This window comes from Mesoplodon bidens (genome assembly GCF_964165515.1).
Source record: "Mesoplodon bidens genome assembly, chromosome: 2".
Classification (NCBI taxonomy): domain Eukaryota; kingdom Metazoa; phylum Chordata; class Mammalia; order Artiodactyla; family Ziphiidae; genus Mesoplodon; species Mesoplodon bidens.
The window spans coordinates 153,864,453-153,889,651 of record NC_138177.1 but is presented as its reverse complement, the minus strand read 5'-3'; the positions used below and the strand labels follow the sequence as shown (position 1 = coordinate 153,889,651).

General features: G+C 51.0%; 1 protein-coding gene across 7 annotated transcripts in view; it reads right to left on the bottom strand.

The window, feature by feature from the left end:
• Positions 1-252: 252 nt before the first annotated feature.
• The window catches only part of RIMS3 (regulating synaptic membrane exocytosis 3), a 40,305-nt gene continuing 15,358 nt past the window's right edge, over positions 253-25,199 (bottom strand). For 2 of the 7 annotated variants that reach the window (XM_081224757.1, XM_081224755.1), the window contains 8 exons: positions 24,767-24,939; positions 19,527-19,693; positions 18,913-19,160; positions 13,413-13,554; positions 9,858-9,970; positions 7,228-7,329; positions 6,751-6,890; positions 253-6,035 (listed from right to left, as the gene is read on the bottom strand). In XM_081224757.1, the coding sequence (XP_081080883.1) occupies positions 5,823-6,035; positions 6,751-6,890; positions 7,228-7,329; positions 9,858-9,970; positions 13,413-13,554; positions 18,913-19,129 (927 nt within the window). In that variant the 5' untranslated portion in view covers positions 19,130-19,160; positions 19,527-19,693; positions 24,767-24,939 and the 3' untranslated portion in view covers positions 253-5,822. Of the gene's footprint in view, positions 6,036-6,750; positions 6,891-7,227; positions 7,330-9,857; positions 9,971-13,412; positions 13,555-18,912; positions 19,161-19,526; positions 19,697-24,766; positions 24,940-25,199 lie in introns of all 7 variants that reach the window. The other 5 variants (XM_081224756.1, XM_081224758.1, XM_081224759.1 and 2 more) reach the window with 5 other exon arrangements.

The window sequence follows — 25,199 nt, the reverse complement described above, 5'->3', positions numbered from 1 at the left end:
AGTCACCTGGAACCCTGTTTTCTCTCTCCTAGAATTAAGAACCGTCTTCAGAAAGCAACACATGAAACCATTTTCAAACGGACTTTAATCATTTTTTTGCTGCCCAAATACTGTACATGCAGAAGCCATGTGAAGAATTTTCTCCTCAAGGGAATTGGCAAGAGTGTTGTAAGAAACAGCCGGCAGTCCTCCCCGTCCATCCACCTGCCACCTGGGAGCCACAACGAGCTTGGAAAGATGCTGCACATAGAAAATGTATAGAGCACAGATATAAAAGGCTAATTGCTTCTTATCTAAACAGTGTGCTTCTCAGTCCCTATCTGCTCTCTTTGCAGGATGCATTTAGAAATTCTAAAAAAGGGGTTCTTGCCTCCTATGAATTTACATTCTAAAGGAGTGGATGGAATAATCAGGCCAACTTTTCCTAAGAAAGCAGCAGCCACTCTGCCTGATGAGATGGTGTCTGGTAAAAGACATTCTGGAGAAGAGTAATTTTTTGTTTCAAGAAGCAAAATACTTTGAAGGGAAATAAGTTCCCTCTCTCCTCCCATCAGAGAGCATCTCCCTTTAAAATTCTCCCATTTTCTCACTCTAGAAGCAGAAATGAGGACCAACCCAGCCTCATCCGCTGGTGGGGATACTGACCTACGCAGGATGCATCTGAGGTTGTGACATCACATCAGCACCTTGGAAAAAGTCCATTGTAGACAACCCTTAATTATCTCATTACATAAGAAAACAACAACAAACCAGGAAGAGGTGGAAGAAGAAGAGTCTGTTAGGATTCCCAGAGTTCTTGTCGGAAGCAGCATCTGGGCATGGACGGGTGAGGACCTGCACCCAGCTTGGGCACCCGGGTCTGGAAGGAACCAGCCTGTGGAACCAGGTGCCAGGTGCACCAGGCTCACGACCCTCATCAACTCCAGATTAGACTTAAAACCTGGAGGGAACCATGGAGTAACTAGCAAATGCTCTGGTTTTGCACATGAGGAAGCTGAGGCCCAGAAAAGTGAGGAGTCTTGCACAAGTCTTGCACAAGTCTTCTCTGTATATAATAGCCTTTGATTCTCCGTAGCCAGCTGTCCAGGCCACTGACCATTGGGGCAGATGCTCTGTTGCCTTTGGAATTCCCAGGACCCATTTCTCTTTGCCAAGCTCTCTGGAACCCAGTCCCAAGGACCCTTCCTGGCATCAGTGTGAGCTCCCAGGGAGGGCGAAGGCTCCTGTCCTTACTGGCCAAGTTTCCAATCGGAGCCTGGGAAGGTTTTCCCAGAGCAGTAACACTCATGCTTTTTGACGAGCATCCTCCCCAAGCCGGTCTGGGCCTCTGCGAGAATGCAAGTTTCCTTCACAGGCACAGCCTTGCTGGGCCCACAGAAGCCTGAGCTCAGGGTTTGGGGGAGGGGAAGTTGCTTTGCTACATGGAAAGATTAAGCCCTTTGTCAGAGAACAAGGTCCCACCATCGGGCATGCTGACACCTGAGCTGCACGTGTGCGGCTCAGCTGGCAGAGCTGGTGCCCGAGGAGGCCAAGTTGCTCTCTTTGGCATCACTGACAGTCGCTCTGAGATGCTCAGGCACTCTTTCAAAATAACCCTTTCCCAGCCAGACTAGGCTGATCCAGCCCCCCATCAGGCCTCACTGGATCGGGCGGGGTTCCCCTGCCCTTCAGTCATGATTGTTTTGTTTTGGCCCAATTTCTTCTGACCTGAGTGAAAAGCAGACTTGAGGGAGAAGGCAGGGGATGAGTCTACATTCCTACCTCCTTCCTGATCATTCAGTGAACGGTAATCCAGTATAGGAAGCAGCATTTTAAAGAACCTCTTTCTGTGTCAGGATATTGGAGAAGAAAACTCCGGGGGAGAGGAAGAGAAAGGGAGCAGTCGGCAGGGCAGCAGGCCTCTTCTTTTCCCTCTCCTTGCAGCCACTGCAGAAAGCCTGCTGGACCACCTCCTGGCCCTGAAGGACAGGCCACCTGTCTCCACCATCAAGCAAAGACAGCAATTGCTTGCACGGGCTTCGCACAGTGCAGGAAGCAATCAAAGAAGCGGAAGAGCAGCTTTCCTGAAGCCCTGATGCTTTCTGGGCTGAAGAAGATGGGGAATCGGAGGTATCAGGAGCTCTGGAGCCCTGGCGGGGGAGGAGCACGGCATCTCCTGGACAGCAGGGTGTGGAGCAAGAACCCTGGTTGCGTGCCAGGGCTCCTGGTTAACGCAGTCTAAGATTGTGCTACATTTCATTTCCAAAAAAGTACGCTTGGAGGGCTCTAGTGTCTTTGAAAGGGGTGGGAGGCTTCTGCTCTCCTCAAGGCTGGCAGGCATGCTTGCCCTGGTGGGGGTCAGGCCCCTGGGAGAACCAGTGATCCCACAAGTGGTGAGCTAGAGGGGAACCCTCTCTCTCGGCCCCCTGAAATGCTGGCAGTGCCTGGGCTTGTTATATACTGAGAGCCTCCTGAGGGCTCCTTTCCTAGGACTGCTGGGTTGGGGGAGAGACTGGGTGGGGAGTAGTTTAGGAGACGGCTTGACAAAGGGGATATGATTCTTCAGGGAAGAACCAAGACTTGGCCCCATTTGCTGGAGCCTGATTCATACCAAAGGCCCATCACAGACTTCCCTTTAGGGAAGGAGTCTATGAAGGAAGTGGGACAGATTGAACAGGGCAGAAACGTGAAGACAGATGTTCTGAATCATCTGTCATGGTTCCTGCCCTTAGCCCAGCATCGCTGCAGGACCACTGCTGTCTCTGCCACATCTTCCACAAATCCTGACTGAGCAGAGGAAGATGGAATGACAAAGAGCCCCCCCTCCACCTGTCATCAGCCCCAGGGTCCCCTGGGGTAAGGAGAGGGCATGTGGAGTCAGGACACTGCATCTAACAGTGTCTGAGGGGATCATGTCCCTTCCCTCCCTGCCACGCCTTCTTCAAGGGACAGATGCTGCCCCCTCCAGGGAAGGCCAGCAGTCACACGTGTGCTCCCCCCTCTCCTGGGACAGGCTAGCTCCAGAACAGCTTTTCAAACAAGCCCCTGCATCCAGGACGCTGAGAGACAGACCCTTAAATCCAGCCACTCACCACCACCCATACACGGAGCCTCACTTGACTTTTACCCTCATGGGAGAAAAATCCAGGTGGGGAGTAGTAACTTAATTTGGTACAAAGAGTTAAAAATAATTCCCCAACATCAATTTGTGTGGGGAATGACTTCCCATTATCGAGGTGGAACAGTGGAGTAGCCCAACTCTTGGGCAGTTTTGGCAGCTGGGGGTTGTAGGCAGGTCAGCCCAAGTCACCGACATGTCAGGCCCCACCTCTGACTAGAACTTTCCCTGTGCCGGCCAACCTTCCTAAGAGGCAAGGGGCCAGCAGCCGCCTCTGCTGGTGGCTCCTTCTGTCTTCCTGTGCCTCTAGAGGAATGAAGGTGACACCCCTCACTGATACCCCCCATTCCCTGGGGGTAACCGCATGGTCTGCGGATCACCGCTCGGTGCCACATCAGCAAACGTCTACGCTATCCTATGGGTCACTAATCATCCCACCACCCCAAAGGCGTCAAGGATTTCCAACCATTCTGAGGGTGGCTGCTCTGCATCACCCACAGGACACAGAAACACGCTTTTGCAAGCAAGTTCCCACCCCCACTCCCCACCCTAGGATCTAAGAGCACAGAGGCCTTTGCCTTATTTTAGAAACATGAGAGATGCATGCATTACCCAGTCTGACCCTAGGAGAGAATCTCTGCAGAAAGAGAAAACTCAGCCTAGCTGTCTCTCTCTCCACACACACAAGCGTTCCCGCCATGATAATACAGGAATGGAGCCTCCAGCAGGAGTCAGGAGCCCACGAGCTTATCTTGTCCTTACTGTCCTCACCCACTTTTTGTCTGTGGGCAGGACCAGTGGGGACCTGGCTTCTCCCCCTGGTTTTCACGGGAGGGAGGTGGCCAGGCCCTGGCTTCAGCCTAATGTGGGTCCTGCCAGAAAGGACCCCTCGGTGGGGATGGCTCTGTCTCAGCCTCTGTCTCCACCTGCCTGCCTCAGAATCCACCTCCAGGCCCGTCTGGCTTCGCTTATGGATGGAGTCCAAGCAGCTCTCCACGGATCCCCACGTACGCGGGTTAGAGTCAGTGCAGCTCTCAGGGGTGATACCTGGGCAAAAGGCAGAGCGCGAGCCTGTCCCAGACCTTGACCCCTCCTCCTGCCTCTTTCCACCCCACCAGACCTGAACCCAAGGGCTGCTGTGTCCACCTCCTGGGCAACCTCTTGCCTTTCATGCTAGACCTGAGGAAGGAGAGGGACAGATCTGGGCACTCCTGAGCCAGACTTCAGGATTCCCAGCAGACATCTCACAAGGTCCAGTCCAGGCCCTGGTGCCCACCCCCAGGGCCCAGCTGTCCAATCAGGTCAGGGTTTGAGTGGCTTTGGGAAGCACCAACCAGACAAGGGTGGAAAGAAAGCAGAGGCAGGCGCGGTGTCTAGAGCAGGCCAGGCTACCCTCCAGAGGGCAGCGGCAGGGGGCAGGGGGCAGGAAGGCCGAGAGGGGTGAGTATTGCTTAAACAGAGCTGGTGACTGTGATGGTCTAGAGTCTACAGCCAAGCTGTCCGTGGAGCCAGGAGGCTGAAGCCTCAGTGAATCTGAGCTCCCAGACATGGACCCTGGTCTGGAAAGGAGAAAAAAAAAATAGAGCCCCCAATAATCAACTTCATGCAGCTAATCCCCAAAGGTCGGACAGGATTCTCAGAGCAAGTCAGCCCCAGCCCTCCTCATTCCTGCCAGCAGCCCTGCCCTGGGCACATCCTCAACAAGCCAGGCCCCTCCAGGACGAGCCCAGAGGGGCACAGGGCCACCCTCAGGGCCTGGGATGGACACAGGTGCCACCAGGGGCTGCCCACTTTGGCAGGTAACATCCCCATGAGGCCAACCTCTTGCATGTCAAGACCGTCCACTCCACACCACCTGGGGTCCACTGGGAGAGCTCCTTTGGCATGTCGCAAGTGAGGAGGCTTGGAGGAAAACAGGAGGTGAACAATTCTAAGGGAGGTACCAGCACTTTCCTCCAAGGTACCTGGCCTGCAACCCTGGGAACTGACACCTCCTTCAATCTCACTTGTAGGAAGGAGGTGGCGCCAGCCCGAGGGAGAAAGCGGTCTTTAAGCCCTCAGCTCCCCGGCATCGTCTGCCTCCCAGAGCTCTGGCCAGGGCGCTAGGTGAGATGCTACATGCTGTGGATGCATTCGGTGGGAAGAGCAGCCGGAGTGCCCAGTGAAGAGGAGGGGTGTCAGGATTCCCAGAGGGGCCTCGGTGTGGCCAGCTGCAGTGGACGCTACATTCCTCAAAAAAGAGCAGAGGCGCTGGGCGAGGCAGAGGTGGAACAAAGAACAAGACAGAAAACTAAGCAGGGACCACCAAGAACAGGCACAGGCGGGGACACGCAGGCTCTGCCCGGAGCCTAGGACCAGGTGGGATGGACCAGTGGCTGCGTCTCCCACTTCCACCCCCGGACTCAAGTGGAGTCCTGTCCACGCAACTCTCCTTTGGGTTTCTTTACAACGAGACACAGAGAGACATGGATTTCAGCCCATATAGTCACTAAGACCAAATACACCCAGACAAATGAACAGATCTAACATGGTCACATACAGACACACACACAAACACACACGCACACATACTAGGGTCTCCACTGCCAGCTGGGACAGGCCCAGTAGCCAACAGGCATGCAGCAAGGCAAGGGGTCCAAAAAGACGTGAAGACTATGTACAGGGGAGGAGACGGGGGGTGGCAGCACTCCTTCCCACGCTGCATCCAGGCCTCTTCCTGAGGCCCTTAGGAGCCTGAGGGGCTGGTGGCACTCTCCAGGGAGGACTGGGACAGGCGCCTGGTGAGGGAGCCGAGCGTAGAGTCTGCCACTGAGGAGGTGGGGAAGAGTTTGTACCAGCCGGTGACCGCGGCACTCAGGTCCAGCTCGTCCAGCATGATCTGGGCCATGCCCATGAAGCACTTGTGGTCCATGCGGCCATAGTCTCCCCAGACGATCACCTGCCAGTGGGGAGGAAGAGAGAGGAGCTGAGCCACATCTCCAACTCCAGGGCTGGGCAGTGGGTCCAGGAACCATGTAGAAGTTTTGCCAGGGCACAGATGGGACAGAGAGAGGCAGAACTCACACTGACTTTGGGCAGCAACTTCCTGAGCACTTAAGATGTGCCAGGCTCGACCCCACAGACTTTATATACGTTATCTCAATTGTTACAACCATCTAGGTAGAGGTGCTATGTATTATTATTTCCACAAAAAGGAAGTGTATCTCAGAGAGGTTAATTAACTAACCCAAAGATACATAGTAATCGGTGGTATAGCTGGGATTAGAACCTGGGTCTGACTTCCAGAGCTTCCCAGCATCCCAGATGACAACCTTCCTGAGCGCGGAGCAGACTGAGAGTCCAGGACCTGGGTCACAGCTCCCGCTCTGCTGCTGGATCACAGTGGGACAATCAACATTAGCACCAGGTGGAAGAAGATGGTGGTCAAACCCTGCTTCTACCTACCAGCTGTGCAGCCTGGGGGCAATCGAGTTATTCCCCTGAACCTTGGTGTCCTTATGAATCAACAGGGAGAAAAACGCCTTCACCGGGTTGTAACAAAAAATGGGTAAAGCATATTTAATGCGTCTGGCACAAGATAAATCATAAATAAGACAAATTTTAAATTACAGTCTTTGAGAGTTGTCCCGCCCCACTGGCCCCATGACACTCACCTGCAGCACCTTGCCCTGGGGCCCCTCGTCAAAGAGCAGAGCCTGCTGGTACAGGGGATCACAGGTCTTCTTGGCCACCTTTGTCTTCTTCTTGGCCAAGCAGGCCCCGTTCTCAAGTAGGTAAACCTTGATATAGGTGGCTGAGGGATGGAAGAGAGCATGATGGGGAGGTGTCCAGGGGAGACTGCTGTGGCCTGTCCATCCCCTAACCTCCAAGTGATCCTGGAGGGGAGCAGGGTGAGCTGCATGAGCTGACCAGCGGACAGCAGGTGGAGAGATGGGCTCAACACATACTCCTCCATCCTCCCCTCCCCCTCCCCCCGCTCACTGGCCTTCCAGGCAATCCGTGACTCCAGTGTTGAGAATACTGGTTAGGCCAGTGGGGAGCTGGGACTCTCTAGACCCGGAACTCAGCTGTATATCCCTCCCTGGCAGGACCTCATGTCCAAAATCCCTCTCCCAGCTGCTCTGCTTCACCTGGGAGGGACTTGGAGCCTGGTTTGGGGGTCAGGCCCCGAGCCTCAATCACTTCCACCTCCAGCTGGCCGCTCCGGTCCAGGATGGTAATGTGCACATCCCCTGCAAGGGAGAAGAGGGACAGTTCAGGTAGAGCCAGAGCAAGGGGCAGGCCGGCCAGCCACCGTGCAGCATGCCAGCCTGCAGAGGATGTTCCAGCACTGGAAAGGGCACAAGATGGACAAAACTGTATGTGCCGGAGCTGCTCTCGGGAGACCACTTTAAAGCAGCTGAGAAATGCTTTGATAGGGCCCTTACGGTGGGATGGGGGCATGACCCTCAAGGGGCCTGTTTGGGCAACAACAAACGTAAGCCTGGTTATGGGTGGTGGAGGGGGGTTCTGCTTCACTGAGCAGAATAGCAAGTTTGGGGACCGAGCTTCCTGTATCAGGAAGACAGAGGGGAGGCTGTGGGCTCAGTGGCTCTTCTTCACCTTCTACACAGTGGTCATCAGCCACCCCCCTAAATAAACATCAAACAAATATTTAAAGGATATCAGTTTGGAGAGACGCTGAGACACAAGCCTGCCCAGGACACGAGGCACGTCCTGGAAATGAGGGCCTGCTCGTACCCTTGATAAAGGATGGCAGGAAGGCAGCAGATGTCCCGGGAGCACAGAGTGAGAACTTCTCTCTGCGCCCCACAAAATGGATTTCCAGCTGGGGCAAGTTGTGTGTGTGGAGTCATATCAGTCGTCTGACTTCTAGAACTCTTGGCTTTGTTTGACACAGGTTAGCAGAATTTGCAATTCTGCACTAGTCACTTGGGACGTCCTTCAAAGGGGTGCAGAATCATAAGCCTGATGCAGAAAAACTAAAATGGGCCAGACTTTGGGTTTAGCCACCCGTTTTAGATTCTCTGAGCCGTCATGCAACTGTTTGTATTTGCACACTTTGGAAGATGGAGATTTATGACTTTCAGGAGACATCCTGGAATTCATCCCTCTCCCTCTAGCTATTCCTGACCTCCCCATGGGGAATAGGGAGGGGGAGGTCTCAGGAATTAATCTCCACGTCTCACTGTAACATCCCTAACAAGGTGAGCGAAGGCAAACCTGTCCTTCCCAGTTTAGGACACCAGGGGGCACCACACACAAGTGTTCTAGGCTGTGATGGCGTATTAGCCTTGTGGAAGCAGCTGGTTCCTCTCACTGCCTCCCAGCCCTTGGCCCAAAGCAGACTATCCGAGCCCTTGAAAGCCTGAAAGCAGACTTCCCTGGTAGCGCAGTGGTTAGGAATCCGCCTGCCAATGCAGGGGACACAGGTTCGAGCCCTGGTCTGGGAAGATCCCACATGCCGTGGAGCAACTAAGCCCGTGTGCCACAACTACGGGGCCTGTGCTCGAGCCCAAGAGACACAACTACTGAGCCTGTGTGCTGCAACTACTGAAGCCCGTGTGCCTAGAGCCTGTGCTCTGCAACAAGAGAAGCCACCACAACGAGGAGCCTGCGTACCACAATGAAGAAAGCCCGTGCACAGCAACGAATACCCAATACAGCCAAAAATAAATAAATAAACATATATTTTTTTTAAAAAGTCTGAAAGCAAGGGCTGGGAAGCTGACATTCACCCTCTGAGGGTCCCTGTGGACCCCTCTTCCAGCAGACAAAGGCTCCTGTGTGAGCAGTTTAGAGGAAGACAGGGCAGTGCAGTGGGAGGAGTCCTGGAATGGAATGCCAGCTCCACTGCATGGCTCACAGCAGGGCACTGTCTGCGCTCTACTTCCTCATTTGCTGTGAGGTCAAAGGTAAGACACTGTCTATGTGAGGGCTGAGTGCAGATGTCTGGGTCAGACACTGCTCAGATCAGACTGATGGGGAAGGAAGGGTGGAGGTGAGGAGGCATCGCTGGGGAAGCTAGCTGGGAGTTGCTGCTTGAAGCCAACACAGCCAGGATCTAAGGGAGAGAGAGAAGGAGGGAGCCAGAACTGCAGCTAAAAGGACCAAGAATAGACTGTAGGGAGTACTTCCTAGCTGCAGAGAAGGAGGATGAGAAAATTACTAAAAGTCTCCTAGGTGCCAGGCACTGTTAGAAGTAACAAGTCAAATAAGACACAGTTCCTAAGGCGTAAATGAAATATTTCATGCGAAGCATCAAATAGGGACTCAATACATTGTCTTTAGATCGCAGAACTATGGCAGGCATTATTATTCCCATCTTACAGATGAGGAAACTGAGGCTCAAAGAAGGGATGTGACTTGGCCAAGGTCCCACAGATAATCAGTGATGGAGCAGACTCCATGGATGTCAATGTCATGATGATTTTCGTTCACCATTTTATGCCTGGCACTTAGCACAGTTGGGCACACAGTAGGCGGTGAGAGAGAGGGTGAGTGTGTGGTGATGCGAGGGAGGGAATGTGCTGGAAAAGCTGCTGCAGGGCGGCTGGCGGAGAAAGGCTGGAACCCCTTTCCTCTCTGCTGCGGGAGGGATTGAGGAGTGTGCATACTGACTCCTCCTCACTGGCACAAAAGCCTGAGTGAGGACTCCTTTCTGCTGCTTGCCTCGCATCACGCAGGGCCCCCGCTGAGCTCACCCTTTCTGCTGCGTGGCTGCCGTTGCCCCACTCACCCTGCCCTTGAGAAGACTCACCCATTGGTGGTGTTGCCAGCGTCTGTCGCCCAACAATCTGGGCTGGTCCCAGGCCATCCAGGAAATCGCTGAACTGGCTTTCACCTCCAAGCCGGGTGGTGGGGAATATGAACCTGGAGAAGGAGGCATGAGGTGCTTGAGAGCATCTGGAGGCGGGACACAGTGGTTCTGCCCCTGGGGCACTGGGCACTCCCTCTGTGCTTCAACCTCCCCTCTATAACGTGCGAGTGTACTACTATGGCTGGGATCAAACAGAACTGTTCACCTCTGCACATTAAAGAAAAATACTTTGATGCCACTTGAGAAAAGAGACTAATATACATAATCATGGTATTTAATCCTCAAGCGCCAGAATTTCTAAGGCGACCCTGAAAAGGCAGGGCTTGCTGGACACTTGCGTCCTCACCAGGGGGTGTTAATGCCAAGAACCAGAGACAAAGGCCAGAAATTTCAATGCCTGGAACAAGTTCTAAGAACTGAGTTTTAGTTGACTATAAGTTTGAAATCCAAGTCAACAACGCGAGGTGGTATCCAAAACAGCAACTGAGACCAAAATAACACAATTACAGGTTTGAGATTAATGACAAGTGATGGTGGGTGGCCCATGGCTGTGGGGAGCCTGGAAATAGTTAACAGAAAAAACTGACAGTGATTGAAATTTGGCCAGATGCCAACAGCGCACTAAATGCTCCACTGTATCATTTAACCTTTACCACCACTGTGGGTGGCAGGAGCTATTATCTAGTTTTACAGATGAGACAACAGAGGCTCCAAACGGTAAGAGGCTTGTCTTGCCTACAAAACAGAGATGAGGGGGCTTCCCTGGTGGTGCAGTGGTTGAGAGTCCGCCTGCCAATGCAGGGGACACGGGTTCGTGCCCCGGTCCAGGAGGATCCCACATGCCATGGAGTGGCTGGGCCCATGAGCCATGGCCGCTGAGCCTGTGCGTCCGGAGCCTGTGCTCCGCAACAGGAGAAGCCACAACAGTGAGAGGCCCGTGTACCACACACACAAAAAAAAAACAGAGATGAAACCCAACTCATAAAGGGTGATGGTGAGGATTAGGGCAGATGGTGCAGGAGCAGTTCCAGACAAACAGGAAACAATCAGCAGTAGTTATTGTGGCTGTTGGTGTGATCATCACGGGAAATGTGCTACTTTTGTATGTCCTCAAGCCTAGATGTTCTGGGGAGGCCAGCAGAGAAAGCACAGGTGAGGGAGGGCTGGCCCAGAACTGCCCAGAGCCTACAATGGACCGAAGAAAGTTCTAAGATCTCCTAGAATAGTCCAGGCTCCTGCCTAGAGAGAGAAAACGTTGTCCCAGAATCAATCCCCTGTTGGACCATTTGGCCTGAGTCCCCCTTGGCCAGAGACAGGCAGGAAGGGGAGACAGGCTACATACACTTATTGGAAAGGACGTGTGTCTCTCCTCTACCAGGCTCAGCCTTCACACCCCAGGAAGGGGCTTCAAGGCCCATCCATTTTTACTGGTCACAGTCAGCAATAGCCTAATATCACATTTTTAGGATAATGGGATCTGAAAAGGTTAAATGAATAGCCAAGATATGGAAGCAAACTAAGTGTCTATCAATAGATGAATGGATAAAGAAGATGTGAGGTAGATATATATATCACATATATATATAGATGTGACATATATATATATATATGAATATGATGGAATATTACTCAGCCATAAAAAAGAACGAAATAATGCCATTTGCAGCAACATGGATGGACCTAGAGATTATCATACTAAGTGAAGTAAGTCAGACAGAGAAAGACAAATATCATATGATATCACTTATATGTGAAATCTAAAAAATAGTACAAATAAACTTATTTATAAAACAGAAACAGACTCACAGGCATAGAAAACAAATTTATGGTTACCAAAGGAGAGGGAAGGAGGGATAAATTGGGAATATGGGATTAATAGATATATATTACTATATTAAAAAATAAACAACAAGGACCTACTGTATAGCACAGGGAACTACACTCAATATCTTGTAATAAACTCTAATAGAAAAGAATCAAAAAAGAATATATATATACACATATATATACGTATAACCGAATCACTTTCCGGTACACCTGAAACTAACATAATATTGTAAATCAACTATACTTCAATTAAAAAAAGAGAGAGAGGGCTTCCCTGCTGGCGCAGTGGTTAAGAGTCCGCCTGCCGATGCAGGGGACACGGGTTCGTGCCCCGGTCCGGGAAGATTCTACATGCCGCGGAGCAGCTAAGCCCATGAGCCATGGCCGCTGAGCCTGCGCGTCTGGAGCCTGTGCTCCGCAACGGGAGAAGCCACAACAGTGAGAGGCCCGTGTACCACAAAAAAAAAAAAAGAGAGAGAGAGAGAGAGAGAGAGAAAGGATAACAGCTATAACAAAAAGAAACGTAGACTCTTGAGGTCACAGAATTTCAGGAGCTTAGTATAGAGAGTGTGGAGATTGTGAAAAAAGATTTTAGGGTCAAATGTCCTTAATTCAAATCCTAACTCCACCACCACTTAATAGCTGTGACCTTGGAAAGGTACCATACCCTCTTCCTGTGCCTCAGTTTCTCCACTTGTAAAATGGAAATAATGGTAGTATCAACATCCCTCAGGGTTGTTGTATTAAATGAGACACTGTTTTTGGCCTGATAGTGGCTGGTAGATCCCAGAGTAAGAGGCATTGATCTGAAGTGCCATTCTGCATACGGTAAATCCTAGCAGCTACTCACATTCATAGAAGCAGGCATAGTAGCAAGACACGTGATCATAGAATTTAAATAATAGAGCCACAGAATCCTGAAATCATTGGGCCTTGACGAATCTGATTCAGAAAATCTTAATCATATAACCATCATTTCATAGATTTAGAAGAGATCCAAGGGAATATCTAACCCAGAGACTTTCCAATTTTTGACTGCAACCCATATACATATGTAAGAAATACATTTAACGTCATAGGCCTATGTGCATCTCTCTATCTATCTATGTATTGAAAAGTTCACAAGGTAATTTTTCCTTTCTCCATAGGATACATTTGAATTTCCTATTTTCTCTTCTAATGCTGGTTTTGACCCACTAAACAGATTTTACTTCCTGCCTGTGAGTCATCATCCAGTTTGAAAAACAGTGATCTAGTCCAAACTCCTGCCCTAAGCTCCAAGCAAGTCCACCTGTGAGAACTCCATTCAGCTGAGCTGTAACAACTGTTTCAGATTTAAAAGATTTTAGGATCCCATTTTCCTTTCCAACCCTTTCCTCTGGAGCAGGATGGTATGGAGGTCTTGGGAGGTGGGAGGCATGAAACATACCGATGGGATGAACTGCTCCTGGGCCACTGGGGTATTCTGATGGGAAACATAGGCCCAGAGCAATAGGAAGACTGGGGCCCAGGCAGCAGGTGTCCAGGGGAGGGGGACAGAGGGAAGCGGGGATACAGAGGAACTCAAGATAACGGGGCTGGAAACCCAAGCAGATTTTTCAGCCCCGTGCCTGTGACCAGAGGGCCCAGGTGGAGGGTGGGTACACGGTGGGGGTGGGCTGAACGCACGTGCCATCGGAGCTATTGCTGTTGGTGCTCCCATCCGTGGACTCCCGGCTGCCCTGGCGAGGGACCCGACTCCGCATCTCCACGGCAACACCCGTCTCCGTGCTCCGCCGGATGTTGCTGCGCAGTTTCTTGGTGGCCCCTTCTGTGACACCCCCCGAAGCACAGAGAAGGAACAGGTCAGATCACTGAGGAGGCTTCTCCGAGATCACTGCTAAAGTCATCCTCTTGGGAGGGGGCAGGATAGGCAGGGCTCTGACTGGAGGCAGGGCCACTGCTGAGATGACCTCTAGAGCCAGTCTGCAGCCTGACCCCTGGCCCTGCTCAGGGCAGTGACGCAGACAAAGCAGACTAGAAGGATGGCTGGAGGCAGAGTGGAGATGGTGGGGCTACGGGTGGGGAGTCAGCAGGCAGCGCTCAGCCCTGCAGCCCTCCACCCTCGGTCTCCTTCCTGCCAGGCTCCCCTGGCCCACACCTTGCCACTCAATTTCAGCCCTTGCCCCAGAGGGTTAAGTTTTTTCTTCTGGAAAGTTTGCCTTCTCTGGAATTTCCAGATTTGCTTTTCCTCTTCCAGGTACTCTCCTGAGCCCTGTCACTCCCAGACATCACAACCCACCTCTGTGATACCTTCACAGGTCCTATAAAAGACAAACAAACCCATGTGAATCCTGACTACTGGCAAACTAACACCCATTCTCAAGGTGGGTCTGAATGTGGAAGGGGATGTGTGTGGAGAGGTGGAGAAGCCACTAGAAAAATAAGACTGAGAGAGAGACTCCTAGGCTGACCTGAACTGACTTTGGCTTTGAGGGAGAGGTCTGCAGAAGAACCTCAGAAGCTGTGTGGTGAGAGCTCACCCCCAGTGTCTCTGTAGCTCCTGTTCGGGGGGTCCTCTACCCCTAGATCCCCCCTTCAGCCTTGCATGGAACATGGGGCACTTTGCCTCTCCTAGCAGCGCACCATCCTGCCTGGGTTTCCATGGCAACCGCCTCAGCATTGCAGTGTGGTCCCTTTAGACACTCTCTCTGCCTGGCGGGGGTGCGGACAGAAGACGGGTTGTGGGTTTTCAGGGACTTCCCCTCCTGAAACTTGGCTGCCTGAGGAGCTTGATGGGGAGGGAAGTGATGCTCAGATAGGGACTATACCAAAGGAGCCTTTTGCTGTCACTGGTTAGAGGTCCAGGCAAATTAAGAGTGGAGCTGCTTACAGGGATGGGGAGAGGCCAGGGTGAGGCAGGCAGCACAGCCTCTAAAGCAGCGGGGAAGGGGGAGCTGGTTACCTTGGAAAATCACTCTCCCACTAACACCCAACGGTGGGTTGGGAGGGGATGTTCGAGACCCCAGCCTGGGAGAAGGGGGCCTTTATTCCTCCTGCTTTGCCCTACTTATCTTTCAGGAAGCCCCATCGGGAGAGGAAAGGCTGAGAAGACGGGATGGGGGGGACTGGGAGTGGGGTGCTGTAAGGAGGAATGTCTCCTCTGGAACCACCCCAGCTTCTGGGATATTGGAACAGCTACTACCCAGCAATCAGTGAGGCCATCAACGTGTCTGTCTCTATTACACACACACACACACAGAGTCTTATTAGCTCATGCATATTTCTTTTGCACAGGCGTAAGCAGACACACACGAGTGCCAACAATCACATATGTTTATACAGTGATCTCACATACAAGGTCATGTGTATGTTCATATAACAGTCACACAGCCACAGATGGTCTTACCAAGTCTTAGTCATACGTACACATGACACAGCCTGCCACACACGTGACCTTCACACCATAATAACACCAGGAGCTGAACCCATCCACTCAATCACACACATAGACACAAACCCACAAATGGTGTATGACCCACCACACACAGAGGGCTGGGCAATAACTGTGGGTGGGTGGACTTGCCCTGTCCCTTGCTCCTAACTGCCACATCCCCTCTAATCCGATTAGAAGACAGAAGGGCCTGTGGGGGCCACACTTCACCCTCCTTCTCCTCAAACCCCACCAACATACACCCTGAGCTGAAGTCAGAGCCTCACCACCTCGTGACCCCAATCCCCCGTCTTCTAGAGCTTAGGAAAGCTTTGACCCACTTGGGAGAAAATTTACCTTCTTTGATCTGCCCAACCTACTGTGAGCCCCTGGGTAGGGAAGTTACAGAATCCTGAAATGCCATTTCACAGATGGGGAACCTAAAGTCCAAGCGCCCATAGAGCTGGGGCTAGACCCTAGGCCCACTGACTCCCAGTTCACTGATATGCTACTTTTCACTCCCCTCCACCAATTCCACATTGTTTTGAGATGTGATTCAGCAGAGATTAAGTTCCATGTCTCTGGGTGAGGAGGAAGGTCTTGCAAACTCAGAGGAAATTCCTCTATTGGTTTCATACCTATCCAGTCTCTGAACTCTGTCGATCTGGGGAGTAACTTCATGTAGCCTCTCTCCCTAGAGAACTGGACCAAGTTGCTTGCAATAATTCTGTGGCCCTTGGAGACCAAAAGACTCCAGGGACCATCCCATCTGTCCCACCATGAACAAGGGAGAGGAAAACACAGCCTCCAGCAGCACTCCCCATGGGATCTCCTGCAATGATCCTGAGACCTTGCCCCACCCCGGGTCCAGGGCCCAGAGACTAGGAGGGGAGAGCCACTGTCCTTGGTACTGAAAAGAGAAGCTCCATTTGGGCAAAGGCAAGGACAGCCCAGGATGGCCCTGTGTAGACCCAGCCTAAGGCCAGGCCAGAACCCACCTGTGTCCTGGGAGCCCAAAGATCTGACCCCACCTTCCTCTCTGCTCCCACAACTTAAAGAATGTTAAATCTAGAAGGAAGCTGGGAGACAGTCTTTTAAGTTCCATTTTACAGAAGAGGAAACTGAGGCCCAGTGGGAAAGTGACTCTACCAAGGTCCCATGAGGAGTTAGAGCCAGGACTAGTCCTCTAAAGTTTCAGGGTGAGTTTTTGGAAGGACATTCTAGGGCAACATAAGGAATAAAATGGAAGGGGCAGGCAGAAGGCAGGGGAACTAGAGGGGAGGCTGGCGCAATAGAACAGGCTTTGAAACAAAGAGGATAGGATGGGTGGGGCTCAAGCCAATGAGCAGTATGGAGGACCTGGGAAGGGCAGACTCATAGCCCAGGAAACTGGGTCCTGGAGAGGAGTCCCTCCCCACTTCACACAGCCCCGCCTTGCAGGGAACTGAGCCATCCCACCGGGGGCAGCAGGGTCACCCTACTAGGATCTTATCCCAGAACAGAGTTTCCGGGGCCAATGCACACAGTGATCGGCCCCATACCTCCCTCTGAGGCCAGACCCAGGATGGCGCTTTAAGCTGGGACACTGGCAACCTCAAGGCCTGGGAGAACAAAATGGGGACAAGTAACTATGAAGAGGAGAGGAGTATTCTACAAGCAAGGGGCAGAGCTGTGGAGGCCAGAGAAGTCACTTTGTTTTTAGTCACTTTTTTGGCCCTACCGTGTGACCATGGGTAATAATAACACCAACAATTTACCAAGTGTCTAGTACATGCCAGGCAAGAGGCTGGGTACCTTTACACATCCTATCTCATTCAATCCCCTGGACAACACAGCAAGGCATATATTATTGTCCTTATTCTACAAATGAGGAAGCGGGCTCAGAGAGGTGAAGTAACTTGCCCAGGTTGCCCAGCTAGTACATGACAGGGTGTATCTCTGAAGGCCAATTTGAAGTCTTTCTCCAAAAAAGTGCCTTCTAGTCTCCAGGCTCAGATGCCTCATCAATAAAATGAGTACATCAGACCAGAAGATCTCCAGATCCCCAGGGCTCCTTCCTGCTCTGACATTTGACAACTGGACGATTCAGAGAGGCCTTTGGTTAGAAGGGCGGCGGGCAATTCCCCTGGCTCCCCAGGCATCCAGCCATGCCCTTGCATACCGCAGAGACAAGTGATCTGGAAGCCCCATCATCGTTCATTTCCCCTCAAGGCTGGAGGTCATCCTGGTGTCTGCTCCAATCCCTGCCTGCTGACTGTGGAGCCTAGGTAGGTGGACAGTCCCAGGCAGATCACTGATATGTCTCACAGTGACTCAGGCACCTGTCCTGGCCTTGGAAGACCGTCCCTCCAAATCATTTTGGCATGAAGAGACCTTTGGGTCTGAAGCTGAATCAGCCGATTCAGCCAGAGATCAGCAGGGCTGGGTTTCCTGAAGCCAGACTCCTGGGGGCCCTCCTAATCTTAGTCCCCTAATCTTAATGCCACCCCATTGGTCCTGTCCCAGCCCAACTCCTGGATTCCTAGATCCCCATCTTCCTGACTCCCTAGTGTCAAGCATATTCACAGGGGCCATGCTCATCCTGGGGCACTCATAATCTCAAGCCCCCTCCCCGTCTAGCATTTCTCTGAGCCAGAAACCATATTGCAGCTTGATGGCTGGAAAAGACCATCCCACATGCTCCTGTGGAGGGCTTTGTAAAAATCTATCTTGAGGCCTGGAGAAGTCACCCAGCCCCAGACCCAGCTGGGAGTCTTGATGGGCATTCTCCCCGGATCCTCCAGTGCCCCACCCCCTCACCACACCCCCATCCAGCTGCCTATTTGAAGGTTTCTTAGGGAAGTTGTTACTCTGAGCAAAATAAGCAGGAAGAGGTTTTAAAACAAAACCAGCTGGTGTCTGGGCTGATGCCACAAGTGAGGAGGTCTTGGTGGGGGGAGCTGGCTCCCCTGTGACGTGAGCTCCAGGTGTGACTGTGTGTGACAAGTTGGGTCACCCACCAGGCTGAGCATAAGTAGGATTCTATAACCAGGTGTCTGAGAAAGTATGCTGTATTTATCAGGAGGTAGCTGTGAAGGTACTGTGTGAATGTGGCTCTGTGAGGTATATGCATACACACATGTGACGTGTTTCTATGACCACAGGCCACTGAGTGTGCATGTGCCTAAGGGTAGGTTTCCTGAGCATGCTATTTATGTGAGCATGCTAATTGAGCATGCTATTTATGTGATTATGCAAGGCATGTGTCTTTGTATGTGTGTGTCTCTCTCGTGGCTTTGTAACACATGTGTGCAGCTACCTGTACCTAGGAAACTCGAAGATTACAGGTGAGACTGAATCTCATGGATGTTTCTGTGAAGCTGTGGTGTCACTCAGCACAGTGCCAGGAACATGATGGCTGCCTAATGAATAGCTGCTGATAAGTGTGTAAGTCTGTGCAGAGGCAGCAGAGTACCAAGGTTCGGAGCATGAACTCGGGAGCCCAATGCTGGGGTTTGAACCCAGACTCCACCACCTACTAGCTGTATAGTTTGGGGCATCTTACTTCCCTTCTCTGTGCTCCAATACCTGCCACATAGAGTTACAGAAGGAGTCAGTGAGTATGACACGGACTAGACCCAGAGCAGCACCTGGTAAGGTGGTAAATGCGACATAAGGATTTGTGGGGGTGGGAGTGCCCACCCGCGAGAACCGCCCCTGGGCGCCCGGTCACTGTGAGGGGCCCCGCCCCGGCGCGGGGGGCCCCACACCCCTCACCAGCCTGGGGGAGCTGGAGTGTGCCCCTGCTCCACTGGGTCAGGCCCACGATGGCCACCATCTTGGCCCCGAGGCTGCTGCGCCGCTTCTTGGCGGTGGTGGTCCCGGTCCTGTCCCCAGCTTGCTGGGGTCCGCAGATTTCGCCGCTGATGCTGGAGCTCCGCACCACGTTCCTGGAGGCCGCAGCTGAGGCCGGAACTGGCTCCCCGTTAAACATGATCCACGGGGCGGCAGGGCCTCAGGCAACCCTGTGGGGCAGCGGGAGAGACAAAGGGGTCCCACATCAGACCCTGGGCCCCTCTACCGCCGCCCCACCCCTTCCTAGCTGTGTGAACTCGGGCAAGGCGCTCAGCCTCTCTGAGGTTGTGGGGATTAAATGAACAAGTCAATGTAAAGGGTGTGCCCAGAATCTGGCTCGATGAACGGGTCTATTCTCATTAGCATGTGGCTGCCCTGACAAGTGACCTGGTTTGGCGGTGAAGGCGGAGGCTGTGCAGTTATGTGACCCACTCTTGAATTCCAAAGGCCTCTACCCACTAGCTGTGTGACCTCACGACCGAACATCTTGGGGTTTCAGTGAACACCTCAGCAAAATGAGAAATGAAAGCACTTACCTCGTAGGACTGTTGTAAGGATTAAATTAGCGCAGGTGGAAGTGCCTGGAACGGTATCAGGCACGGAGTAAATATTCAGTAAGCGTGACTGTTGTTTTCACAGCCAAAAATGAGAACAGGCAGAACAAAACTGGCTCCAGCCTGGGCAGACTGTGGAAGGGGTCCTCCTGCTTGAAGCGGGTGGGACAGAAAAGTGTAAAGAAGCAGGGAAAATCACCCTTACTGGGAGGCAGCCACTACAGGCATCTTAGCCGATTTCCTCCCAGTCTCTTTTTCACACATTTCAAAAAATAACTGAACTCATACTGCCAATACAATTTTATATACTGCTATTTTTCATTTAACGTTATATCAGAAGACTTTCCAATGTTATTAACACTTTGTAGAAATGTTTAAATACCACCAGTATGTTCCATTGTATGGAGGCGCTGTAATTGACTTAAATATTTCAATATGGTTACTGCTTAGATCAAGTCCAACTTTCTTCTCTCTCTCTCTCTCTCTCTCTCCCCCCGCCCCACCTTCTCTCCTGTCTTTTAAACAACACTGCAATAAAGATCTTTGTACACTGATTTTTATCTGCTTATTTCCTTAGGATCAACTCCTGGAAATGAGGTGACTGGGCTAGCGAGTGTGAACGCCACTGGTAGCTTTTCACTTCCTGCTTCCTGACAGAGCTCTGGTTTTGTCCACCTCATCCCTTGTTTTAGAGGCAGATCCTGATTTGTTTAAAACAATCAGTGAGTGGCGTTCACCTTGGTAACTCTTACTGGTCCAAGGGTGGGCATATGACTAAGTTGGCCCAATCTGACTTAAGGGGAAGATTTGGATTCCAGGCTTACAAGAGAGGTGGGTGCTTCTCCCTCTGTCTGTCTGTCTTTTCCCTTCCTCCCTTAAGACCTCTCTCCCGAGAGAGAGCCCACCCTAGGATGAAGCCAGTGCTGCTGAGGGTGGCATGGCACAGAGACAGAAAGGACCTCAGGCCAACCTGAAGCCTGCCTTCTCTGTTCTTCCTGCTATGTGAGACAATGTGTTTTCCATTGCCTAAGCCAGTTTGACTCAGGGTTCTCTGTTACATCCAAAAGCATCTTATCTAATACTGAGAGCATAAACATTTTTCTGATTCTTGGAATATATTGCCAAATTCTTTTCCAAAGTAGACAAATTTTCTCTCTAATGCTGCAATCAACAAATACCTAGAGGGAATATAGCCAATATTTTATAGTAACTATAAATGGAGTATTACCTTTAAAAATTGTGAATTACTATACTGTACACCTATATAATGCTGTACATCAAGTATCCTTCAATTAAAAAAACTATTCCAAAAATAAAATGTCAGTTATTCCTAAATTAATCTATAGATTCAGCACAATCCCAATCAATATTCTAACTGGCCTTCTTGTAGAAACTGGCAAGTTGATGTCCTAAAATAATCAAGGCAATTTAGAAATTTTTATCTATTCATCTTTAAACATTGAAGTATAAGTGACCTACAACACTATGTTAGATCCAGGTACACAAGATAGTGATTTGATAGTCCTATACATTACAAAATGATCACCACACGTGATCCCAAGCTTTAAGTATTATATTTATGCTAAAGGTCATCATTTTACTTAATAATATACTTTAGAAAGATACTTTTTGGGGAATTTACTGGCGGTCCAGTGGTTAGGACTCCACGCTTCCACTTCAGGGGGCACGGGTTTGATCCCTGGTTGGGGAACTAAGATCCTGCAAGCTGCATGGTGTGGCCGAAAAAAAAAAAGAAAAACATTTTTTTCTCTGAGTATAAAATTGAGGGAAAAATGTTAAAAAAATTTTAAACCCCGAAAATTCCAAGGCCTCTGCTGAGTGCCATTGAGACAGTAGTGAGCCAGGCCAACTTCGTCCTGCCCTCCCAGAGCCTCCAGTCCAGGAGAGACAGACAGTGAATAACTAGTTATGCAATTAAATATTTAATGGTGGTTCCAACGAGTGCTAGGGAAGAGGACAGAGGGTGCTGGAAGTCACTCTGGGGAGCAGGGCAGCAGGCGCCCGTGGCTCTGTTTAGTGCAGAGGTGGGATCTCTTGCTGTCGCCCTCTACAACTTGGCTGAAAGTCCTAGGCTCAGACAGAGTACAGGAGAGACAGCTGCAGGCAGGCTCCGCCCCCAGCCCTTCCCAGCTCTGCTGTAGCCCCCCAGCGCTTTCCCCAGGGCAGCTCCCATCCCAGGGCTCAGGGCCCCATCACCCTGAGGAATCCGACTTTTCAAAAGGACACAGAAAGGAGTAGGGAGATGGGGGTGGGAAGGGAAGGCACCACTCCAGCTGACGAGGAAGACAGTCCCCAGACAGCCGAGAATGGCCACCTGGGCGCCTGATCAGCATGGCTCCCGCCGGCCTGGTGAATGAGGGCTGACAGTAGGGATGAGTTAAAGCCATGTTTTGACTTCTTTGTGGCTGTCTAGACTGTTTTCGCTGGCCCTGTGATGTATGCAGAGTCTCGGATTGTATTTCTCCATCCATCCCCCATCAACCTTGCAGCTAATGGAAAGTCCTCCTGGACTTGGGCCTATGATGACCTCTTTAGTTTCCAATTCTAGTGCCAGTTTGTGTGTTTTTTTGGTATCTGCATGGTCTTTTGGTGGACGGTGGGAGAGGGCTTATCTGATACTTTGAACCCGCTACAGCAAAAGCCTCATTTACTCCTTAAAGTATTTCTGTTACATGTGTAGTTATCTCCATGTCACAGACGAGAAAACCCAGTCTCAGAGAAGTTAAGGCCTTGCCCATCCAACTCAGCTAAGAAGTGGCCAGGCCTGGACTCCTGTTAATGGGTCTCCTGTTTCCACGAAGAGACAGACACGCTCAGTAGTCCCTACTCCTTCACCACAGAGCTTACCCAAAGAGGGGGGCCCAGCCCTCCTGCTCAGGCTTTGCCCCGGGTCTCCAGGTTCTTTGAGAAAACTGTAAGCAAAGTATCTGTGATGAGAAAACCCACTCTGGCCCAGGTTCCCACGGCTGGCGTGAGCATCTGAGGGGCAGCAGAGATGCCACTCAGACCACAGCTGGAGAAGCAACTGCTTCCCTGGTGTTGCTGACAGGAAGCTCAAGAACACCGCTCCCAGGGGAAGAGAAGCGAAGAGGGTAAGGGACAAAATTCTTGACCCTGCCAACCCAGGGGCTCATGTTTCCTCATGAATAATGAATGGAACCCGACAAGCAGATGGTTTGACATCCAGGACTCTGCACCATCCACAGCCACATTCTCATCTTTAACTGCCCGGGGATCACCCAGGGGGCCTGGAGAGCTGACGAATGTTTAGGAGGGCCCGGCAGGCAGGGGCTACCCCCAAGGGGACAGGAGGAGCTGAGACTGACCCAAAGCACTGGACCCAGGACCTTAGGGCCTGCCCCCAAGTCCCAAGTCCAGGGTAGGGCAGCCTGGGAGAGTTCAGAATCAGGAGATGGGATGAGAATGTATACTATATAGATTAGATTCTTTGTGTGACCATCTCTGGGCCTGGGTTCCTCATCTGTGTGTAAACTGAAGGGGTCAGATGACGTGCTCTCTCTAGAGTCCTTTTGACACACATGGCAGCAGCAGGCTCAGAATTAGGGCTCTGGTTGATTCTCTGGCGTCCAGCATGGCTCAAGATGGGCAAGACAGAGAGCCAGTCAGAGCCAACCACCTGGCCCCTGTGAGGAAGGCAGTCCTACTCACAGCAGCGCCCCCAGCCATCAGACCACAGGGATGGGAAAGGGGCAGCAGGTGGATACGGTGGCAGAGTGGTGAGGGGCCCGCAGGACACAGAACACAGCACTTCACATCCTGGTGGTTCTAAAAGATTGCTGAATGAATTTCTACAAAAGTCACTTCAACAGTTCCCTGCCTCTGAGCAGGACTGTCCCTTTCCCAATCCAGGTCATGGCTCCTGATGGAAGGAAACCCTCCCATGATCTTGCTGGGTCACCGAAACCTTACTCTGAAGTTCTCCCTGCTGACTCCCATCTATTGCTATAGCAGCATCTATGGCCACAGCTTGGACATCCCGTCCAGGGATCCCTTCCTGCTGCCCCCCACTCCTGCCAAGCTCCATGCCAGCAGATACCTTCCAAGTTCCCCAAGGAAGGAGCCTAGCGTTTTCTTTCTGGCCTTCAACGTTTGACCTCTACCCTGGGGTCTCAGTACCCGAAAGGCTCCCAAAACCCTCTCTTGATTCCTGACAATGGCAGGACTCTGGGCTCTGCCTGGCCACCCTGGGCCCCTTGGTCCTTTTGACCATGTGTCTAACCAAGTTAATAAACCTTTTTTGAGCATCAGTAAGGCTACCCAAAAGCTCAAGATGAAACTAGCTACCCACGCTTTCAACAGAAAGGACCAAGGAATCTGTCACAGAGTGATGGACTGTTAGGCTGTAAGGGATGGCAAATTCCTAAGGCTCTTACCACCCCTCCCTATCCTCTGCACACAGCAGACATCACTAATCCTTCTCTCTTTCTCATCAGGGCCAGATTTAACCTCAGAATCCCTCTTAACACAGTGCTGCATCACCCACTGAAGAGAACCAGCTCATAAGGTCAAACTGACTTGCCTCCCTATTCCAACCTGAGCCTTTCATTTTGCAGAGGAGGAAATCAAGGCTCAGAATGGGAAAGAGTAATGGAAAACTGATGAATTCATAAAAGTGCTAACAAAAGATCAAGATGAAAAAAAAATTAATTACATGGGACTGAGTGAACTGATGAGGATGATTATAATTTTTGTGACTTTCTGTTTGAATTAAAAAAAAATCCCACAAGGACTCAGAGGCAAAAAATATACAAATCAATTTTCACTGCAAAGTAAAGGAGCTGTTACAGTGGAGGATTACTGGACTGAACATCAATATTATGACATAGTATGGGTGTGTTTCGTGTTTGGTAATTGCAATCATTATTGCTTTTGTTGTGGTCATCCATTTACAATGCTTGGTGTCAGTTTATTTATCTCTTATAAAAATAAAATACAGTGTGTGCGTGTGAAAAAAAAACAGAAAGCTAATCATGGGGGGAAAAATGATTACTGTGATGATATGACATTATAATTTTAACATCTTAAAAAAAAAAAAGAATGGAAAAGAGACACACGCAGGGGCACACAGAAAGCTGCTGACAAAACCAGAGCTCCAAACCAAGACTCCTAACTCCCAGGTCCTACATCACCTGTCAGGTGCTTCCTCCCCACCTCTCACCTCGAAGACAACCCAAACTCACCAAACTGATGAATCTGAATGTGGTGTTCCCATCACAGGGGGCTGTGCCCCTCCCAACAGCACACACCTAGGGCATTTACACAAGCCTTCTGTTAACTTCTGAGACACCAATTTTCAAGAAAGGAGGTGAAGACAATCAGGGTAGCTTCCAGGAGGAGGTGATGTGATAAGAGTCTGGAAGGAAAAAGGGGAGCTTAGAGGAAGGGCTAGAGAGGACATGTGTCCTCCAGGGATTCTAGTAGCTTGTGGAGTAAAGAGACGGACTTTGGAATAGTTGTGTGACCTTCAGCAAATCATTCAAACTCTCTGATGCTGTTTCCTCCTTGTCCAAACTCCTGGGTCCCCAAATCTGCCTTTAGGCACTTTAATGTTAAATTGCTGGTGCTAATGCCAAGGGACTCATCCAGGTCCAACTGCTAAGGAGCTCAGACCCT